This window comes from Chinchilla lanigera, unplaced genomic scaffold (genome assembly GCF_000276665.1).
Source record: "Chinchilla lanigera isolate Chin_1 unplaced genomic scaffold, ChiLan1.0 scaffold00018, whole genome shotgun sequence".
In the NCBI taxonomy this organism is placed as follows: domain Eukaryota; kingdom Metazoa; phylum Chordata; class Mammalia; order Rodentia; family Chinchillidae; genus Chinchilla; species Chinchilla lanigera.
The window spans coordinates 838,183-845,786 of record NW_004955419.1 but is presented as its reverse complement, the minus strand read 5'-3'; the positions used below and the strand labels follow the sequence as shown (position 1 = coordinate 845,786).

Sequence of the window (7,604 nt, the reverse complement as noted above, 5' to 3'; positions counted from 1 at the left end):
AAAAAAAAAAAAGTTAATGGTAAAAGTGAATAATTCAGTGAAATGATTCAACTGTTAAATTTTATTTTGCATATAGTTTATGTATCAAATTATATATTCCCTTATAGTGATAAATGCTCTGAAAAGAATACTTAAGCTACTTCAATTCTAGTACATCTTCACCCCCAGGACAGAACAGAGTAATGTAATCTTAACCGTATTAACTAACCTGTGTAAACTGCACCTTGTGAAACACTGTGCCTTATTTTATTAAACTGTTTTGTTGAAGTGCAATTCTGTACTTTGGAATAGTAACAGTATTTTCTTAATTAACAAGAATTTACTTTTTAAAAAATCTAAAATCCTCACAATGTCTGCATCTGCCTGTTACTTACATCATTGTTTACTGTTTATTGTCGCTTCTCAGCCTTTTGGCTGAGATCAGGTGTATCTGTTTATTGAATTTATTTAATACATGAATTTAAAAAAATCTTGGCAGCCACTGTGTTTCAGTGAGGAGATTAAGATTTTCTTTTTCTTTCTCCACTTTGTTGTGTGTTTTTGACAGTCTCACTATGTAGTCCAGCCTTGCCTTGAACTCACTGTGTAGTCCAGGCTGGCCTCAAAGTCGCAGTGATCCTCCTGCCTCAGCCTCGCAGGTCCTGGAACTACACCTTCAAGCTCAAGATTTTCTTCTTGGACCGGCTGTGGTGGCCCGTGTCTGTAATCCCAGCACTCGGGAGGCTGAGGCAGGAGGATCGTTGTGAGTTCAAGACCAGCCTGGGCTACAAAGTGAGCTCAAGGCCAGCCCGAACTGCATAGTAATATCCTGTCTCAAAAAACCCAAACCAAACCAAACAAAACAAAACAAAAAAATTTTTTTTAAATTCTTGCATATTTTTAAAAGCATGTATTTTTTATAATAAATATATTCACTTGTCAATTAGGCAGAGACCACTTGCACATATACCCTGTTAAGCTAACACCAACCCAACCAGCATTTGGGATCAACAGCGGCTGCGCAGAGCTGGCGCTGTTAGTGAGTGCTGAGGATGTACCACTTCTGACCCTGCCATGTGCTCCGCCTGTCGGACCTCACGTAATTCTCACCATGATGATGGTGTGGGAGGCACCAGCATCAGCTGCGCTGGGACAACTGGGGAACTGGAGGCTTGTGGTGGGACGTGACCTGACCCCCTGCCCCGGTTAGGACCCAATATTCCCGAGCCGTGGAGGGAGCCGCTGTCCCCCGGGCACAGGCAGAGGAGCATTCTCTCACCTTCACGTGGTCTTTATTGAGGACCAGTGTCATGACGCCGTTGGCGCAGGTGGGCTGGACCATGGACAGGAGCAGGTGCGGGCTGCAGCTCTCCTTGGGTGGGGTGGTGGGGACGGGCGCAGGCGAGGTCGGTAGCCCACCGCCTGTGGGACAGTCACTGAGTGTCTGCGGTGCTGGGGCACCGTGCTCTGGGGTGCTGGCTGCTCACTGCTCCCGTGGCACACAGGGCAGTGAGGCTCCGGCTGGCTGGTGTCGCTGGCCCGAGCTCCCAGGATGGGGTGCCAAGCGCAGGGTGGCGTGGGGGCCGGCAGGGAAGGGCTGGGACTCACCGCAGCTGGCCCGCAGGGAGATGTCGCGGGCCGGAGGGAGCTCCGCGAAGGAGGCCACCACGCTGGCATTGAGCATGCGGGCCTTTCCCAGTAGGCCTGGCAGGGTCTCTGGGAGCGCAGAGCCCGGGATGTGCTTCTCGGGGAAGATCTTGAAGGAGTATCCGCCGGTGGTCTAAGGCCGGGACAGAGCAGGGGTCTCAGAGCATCCCCCACCCGCCCACCTTCCCCTCCTCTCCGGGCTCCTGGTTGTCCTTCCACTCTGCGCAGGAGTCACCTCTCCCAGAGCCGGCCTTGACCCACAGGCTGGGTCTGGGGGCTCCCTGCTGGATCAGGGAGGCCTCCCTGGAGGAGGTGGCCGCAGCTGAAGGTCTGGAGGAAGGACAGGTGGTGGACAGAGAACGCTGCGCACAGAGGACCATGGGGCCTGAAGCCTCAGGTCACGGGTGCAGGAGCGGGCAGGCGGCCTGCTGGAGGAGGCTGGGGGTTTGGGCTGTCGGTCAGTCGGTGCCACACTCACCCAGACCTGCACGTTGTGGTTGGCATCGATGACCCAGGACACGTAGGGTGCAGCCTGCAGAATGAGCACGGCATCGGGGGCCCCGGCCGCGCAGCTCAGCTCCACCTTCAGGGTCACCGTCCGGGGCCTGTGATGCGACAGGTGGCCGGGTCAGCGCGGGCGGGAACGCGGGCTTGGACAGACCCGAGGGGGACGGGCAGGGCGGGCGACGCGGCCTAGCACAGGGGGGGCAGCGGCTGTGCTCGCACCTGGCCTGTAGTCTACCGGAGGGGAGTGGGCCCACCCCAAGGGTCCCATTCGGGGGCGCGGCACGAGTGGGTGGGGCCGGGGACCAGGATGTAAAGGGAAGGGGCGGGGCCTGGGCGGGGGCGGGCCCGGGGCGGGGCGGGCACCCTTACTCGTCGCTGGGCCCCGGCTGGACCCGCAGGATGTGCGCCTCTTTGTGGCCGGCCACGCCTTCCAAGCGGCAGCCCCGGACCGAGGCGGGGGCCTGCGGCCGCCATTCAAGCGTGCGGCCCATGTCGTGCGGGGCTTCTGGCAGGCAGAAGGACGGGGACTTCGCGGCTGCGGAGACAAACGCACCTCAGTGCCCTCCCCGAGCAGCCTGACACGCACACAGAGCCCTAGCCTCACCCGCAGACCGAGGCAGCCCTGGGGGCACGTAGGCTGTCACACTGAGACGGGCGTGGAGGACAGTCCTGTGCCTGTGTCCTCGTGGGCCAACACAGGGTTAATGTAAGGGATGAGCCTGTACCGCACGTGCTGGGGTGCAACCGGCCACCACCCAGAAGCTTCCTTCCTAATCTCTTACACACACGCCAAGACCTTAAATGACAGCACTGAGCCGCGTGCATCCCCGTGTCAGCTCCAGGAAGACAGGGCCTGAGTCAGCCCCCACAGAATCTCCAGCGCCTTGCATAGCGCTTGGCACATAGTAGTTGCACAATAAATAGCAAAGTGGTGAGGTTTGTTAAATAAGACACAGGGCATTTCACAAGGTCCGGCTGCTGTTCGGGAAAAGAGTAATCACAGTGCTAAAAAGGCATGTGTGACATGATGACAGGGCAAATCACACTCCACTGCGGCCCTTAGTGCCCAAGTCTGAGGCCCGGGTCAGAGGAGCCAGGGAGACGCCAGTGGGGAAGCCAACCTTGGCCCAGGCGGAGGAGGATGTTGCCGGGGTCGTCCAGTGAGGCCACTGAGGCGATGGGGCCCTTGGTCGCGGCCCAGTCAAGGATCTTGGTCTTGGTAGTAAACGGTGGCAGCTGAGTGACGTTGACTTTTGGGGGCTCTTGAAAGATGACCAGGCTGGCATTCTAGGGAGACAGGGGGGCTCAGGGTGCTGCTCCCGGCTGAATTCCCTCTGTCCCGTGCAGGGGCCCGGAAAGCCACATCTGCCAGCGCCGGTCCGCAGCATCTCCCTCCTCACACGGAGGCTGTAAGGGCCACGTCCTTGTCCAACTGCCTGTCCCAGTGTCACACTGGCATGGTTGTATTCACTCGGCCCATGTTAGTGACACCATATGGCTGCTGTCTCCCTCTTTGGACCCTGGGAATCTGAGGGACTAACAGCTTTACCTTGATACATGGCGCAGGTGTTGGGGGGGCTGCTGCCCAGGCAGGGACAGGAAGAAAGAGAGAGAAAAGAGATTGGCGAATGTGTGAATGACAGGTTGGCCGCTTCCCTGGAGATCTCAGCATTTTGAAATCAGCCATGCCCAAGTCCTCTGATGCAGCAGAGGGCAGAGGGTGTTCGGTAGGGAGAACAGAGAAAGACAGGGCCCCTGGCTGCATGCGGATGGGGGTCTGGGTGGCCCAGGACCCGACATCCCTGCCCTGCCTCAGGAGAGGCTGCCAGGCCAGAAAGGAATCAAGGCAGGCTTCCTGGGGGAGGTGCTGTGGTGGAGGAAAGGAGCCTAAGGAAGCCTTCGGGCCGGTGACTCAAGGTTGCTTGGCTCCGTCACCAAAGCTGTGGCCCTGAGTTGCCCCGGTGGCGGCGGTAGCCGCAGCAGGACTTCAGGCTGGCTATGAAGGAGGACTGCCCGACGGTGACAGTAGTGAGACACCACGCACGGTCCCCTGGAACAGAGCGCACTAGGGGGGACCGTCCTCGGGGAGGAGCCCGGGCCTCTTGGTGGTTTAAAAAAGTGGGGGCAGGGGGCATCAGTAATGTGGGGCTGAGCGGGGACTGAAGGACACGACACTGCCAGGCTCCGGGCACGGGGTCTGACACCGAGGCCCATGAGATGCTTCCGCCTCTGTTACCTCTGGCCCAGCCCCAAGCCTGCAGCTGCAGCGACCTGCGGGTCATTCTGGACTTACGGCTCACACTTCCATGGGTGTGTGTGTAGGGGGGTCACACAAGGGCCCGTTCTCCCTGGGGCCTCGATTTCCCCTTCTGGGGGCAAGGGATGGCCCACTTGGGTCCGGTACCCTGCCGCACCCCCATCCAGATCTTCACCTCCCCTTCACCCCCACTCTGTCCCTGCCCTGCTCCTGTCATCTCTCCCTCCCTCGGCAGGCCCACCCTCTCCATTACCCACCCCATAAAAGGCAGCTGCTCCCGATGCACCCCTCAGGCACCTTCCTTCCCCTGGAGGAGGCAAGGGAACAGGCCACCAACCTCCTCCACCCCTGAGCCCCCTGCCAAGGGACAAATCCCACAGGCCTCCTCTCTGATCCGTGTACCTAACAGGCTTGAGGGTTTTAAGAACAATGTGTCTCTAATGTGGGTCATGTCAATTACAACAACTAGGCAAAGTGTAAAGAGCAAGCTAAATATTCCTGCAAATCCCACTTTGCAGCCCTAACCACTGTTAACACACCGTTAAGATTCCTCCTGGCCAGGCGTGTGGTGGCACACACTTATCCCAGCACTCGGGAGGCCGAGGCAGGAGGATTGCCAAGAGTTCAGGGCCAGCCTGAACTGCATAGTGAGACCCTGTCTCAAAAGCAAAAAGCAGAAAGATTCCTCCGTCCTTCTCCCTTTGTACTTAAGTATTTTCAAATAGATGTCTTAGAACTTGTTCACAGGCAATGAACAAGGCAAACTGCGGCTTGTGAAGGCTCAGGGCCAGCCTGCTTGCTCATCAGCCCGATGTGCCTCTTGGTGGTGCTGTCCCCTGGGTTTGATTTGTCAGGGCACAGGTGTTCACCAGGCAGGGCCTTGGTGACGAATGTCAGAATGAAAAGCAGGCTGGCCGCCGGGGTGGGAGACACTGGCCCACGGAGACAACTGACGACAGGGCCTCTGTGGTCGGCCAGGGCCTCCGTCGGGGCTGGGGGCGACACTCACGTAGGCTAGGCGGAGCGGGATTCCTGGGGCCTGGAGCTGCAGAAAGACGTTTGTGTTCGTGACAAGGACCAGAAGCACCTCTTGAGGGTGGGTTCCATTTGGCTTGGATGCCTGGAGGGTCAGCTCCAGCTGTGACACAGCCTGGGAAGGGGCAGGGAGAAACGCTCAGCTCAGACTTGAGATTCACCCAGGCGCAGCACGCCAGAGAGCAGGGGTGCCTCATGGGCTGCCACCCACGCTCCCCTCACCCTCCGCAGCTGGGGCACCGAGGATGACCAGGGCCCGGAGCAGAGCCTGACCTTCCACATGTGCCCGGAAGGCACAGGCTAAACGAATGGATGAGATTAGTCCCACAAACCCCGCAGGAAGAAAAAACTGGGGTGGGTCTGAACGACGTACTACAATCAGTCCAGGGTTATTATTTCTGTTGATGGATTTGTGTGTGTGTGTGTGTGTGTGTGTGTGTGTTGGGGGTGTTGCTGGCCTGGGCTACCTAGTGAGTTAAAGGCCAGCCTGGAATGCATAGTGAGACCCTGTCTCAAAAAAAAAGAAGTCTGTTGTAGTTTCCCCTTTAACACTTCTAGAGTACTAAAATGCTGGCACCTTTGTTGGTGTTGCTATTGTTTTCATGTGAAGTTGAATTCACTTATTTTGAAACGTACCCACTCCATTCAAAATTATTTTTTTCTTTTACTGCTTGGGATTAAACCAGGGCCTCGGGCATGCTAAGCCCATGCCATACCACTGAGCCACGCTGTCAGCCTGCCTTACCAACTGTAATTGATAAGTGCTGTATGTAATTAGAATGTTTTCCTAAGGACAGCAATAATACACAGTGCTCACCCAGGGCTTGGTCTGTGCCAGGGCTGTGTAAGGGTTTTGCACATTAACTCATTTAATCCTTGAGACACTTCCAGAGAAAAGTATTATCATCATCATTATTGTTATTTGGGTTTGTTGAGACAGGGTCTCACTACGTAGTTCAGGCTGGCCTTGAACTCACTATGTAGCCCAGGCTGGCCTCGAACTCATGGCCATTCTCCTGCCTCAGCCTCCTGAGTGGTAGGAGTGCCACCACACCTAGCTGGTATCATTATTATTCTCTCTTACAGATGAGGAAACTGAGGCACAGGGAGGTGAGGTCACTTTGCCCTTTATCACACAGCAAGTGGGGCCTCCCGCAGTGTCTATACTGCATGATCACACCACTCCACATCTTTTCCCAAAGACAAAAAAAGAAGGCAGCAATCCAGGGGCGAAGCTTGTGCAGACAGTGACTGGTCCTCCTTGCCAGGACTTTCTGGGAACTGTGGTGCTGATCCACAGGGACAAAGACAAATGGGGAAGCTAGGCGTGATGGTGCATACCTGTAACACCAGTACTTGGGAGGCTGAGGCAGGAGGATCGCCTCGAGTTTGGGGCCAGCCTGGGTTACAGAGTGAATTCAAGGCCAGCCTGTACTACATAGCGAGATCCTGGCTCAAAAAAACATACAAACAAACAAAAAACAAACGGGAAGCTTCCCTGAGACAGTCGCCAGGAGCAGACCCACAGGACTCCTCCAAGCTATCAGAGGGAGAAGCCTGCTTGGAGCCGGAGACAGCAGTGGAAAGTTTTTGGATTTTACTTCTAATCTCTGGGCTGATGTCACGGAGCCAGAGACAGAGTTTACAGGCTGGAAAAATGTGCTCAGAAACATTTCCGTGGCTCAGGGGGAACACTATGACCACTGTGTGTATGTGAGCTCCCTCTTTAAAGCAAACAAAAAGAGCAAATAATGTTACTCCTTGTTTAATGTCCTACGAATTTTTTTTTCATTTTAGTGTGATCTTTATGTTATCATTCTTAAATACTTTTATGCTAAGTTGCAGCAGAATATTTTCATGTTGACGTGTGTATGTTCACGTTAATGTTTTCTAATGATTTTTGAAGCATCCTGTTTTGTTGAGTTTTTAAAAAACATTACTCATTTTTTTTAACACTACTCATTCTTAACACATTAAAAATTAAATGTTGGCCCGGTGTGGTGGTGCATGTCTATAATCCCTGAACTATAGGAAGCTGAGACAGGAGGGTTGCCAATCTGAGCCCAGCCTGGGCTGTTGACTTAGCAAGACCCTGTCTTAAAATAAAAAATAAGTCTGATTCCTGGGGCCCTAAGAAGAACTCGATGACTGCATTCATCTGCTACCACTGTTAAAAGCC

The 7,604-nt window shown here is 54.9% G+C and overlaps 1 protein-coding gene across 4 annotated transcripts in view; it reads right to left on the bottom strand.

The window, feature by feature from the left end:
• The window catches only part of Eng (endoglin), a 34,523-nt gene that overhangs the window by 7,533 nt on the left and 19,386 nt on the right, over positions 1-7,604 (bottom strand). For all 4 annotated transcript variants that reach the window (XM_013513164.1, XM_013513165.1, XM_013513166.1 and 1 more), the window contains 6 exons: positions 5,400-5,540; positions 3,255-3,420; positions 2,503-2,668; positions 2,105-2,231; positions 1,588-1,759; positions 1,259-1,401 (listed from right to left, as the gene is read on the bottom strand). In XM_013513164.1, the coding sequence (XP_013368618.1) occupies positions 1,259-1,401; positions 1,588-1,759; positions 2,105-2,231; positions 2,503-2,668; positions 3,255-3,420; positions 5,400-5,540 (915 nt within the window). The remainder of the gene's footprint in view (positions 1-1,258; positions 1,402-1,587; positions 1,760-2,104; positions 2,232-2,502; positions 2,669-3,254; positions 3,421-5,399; positions 5,541-7,604) is intronic.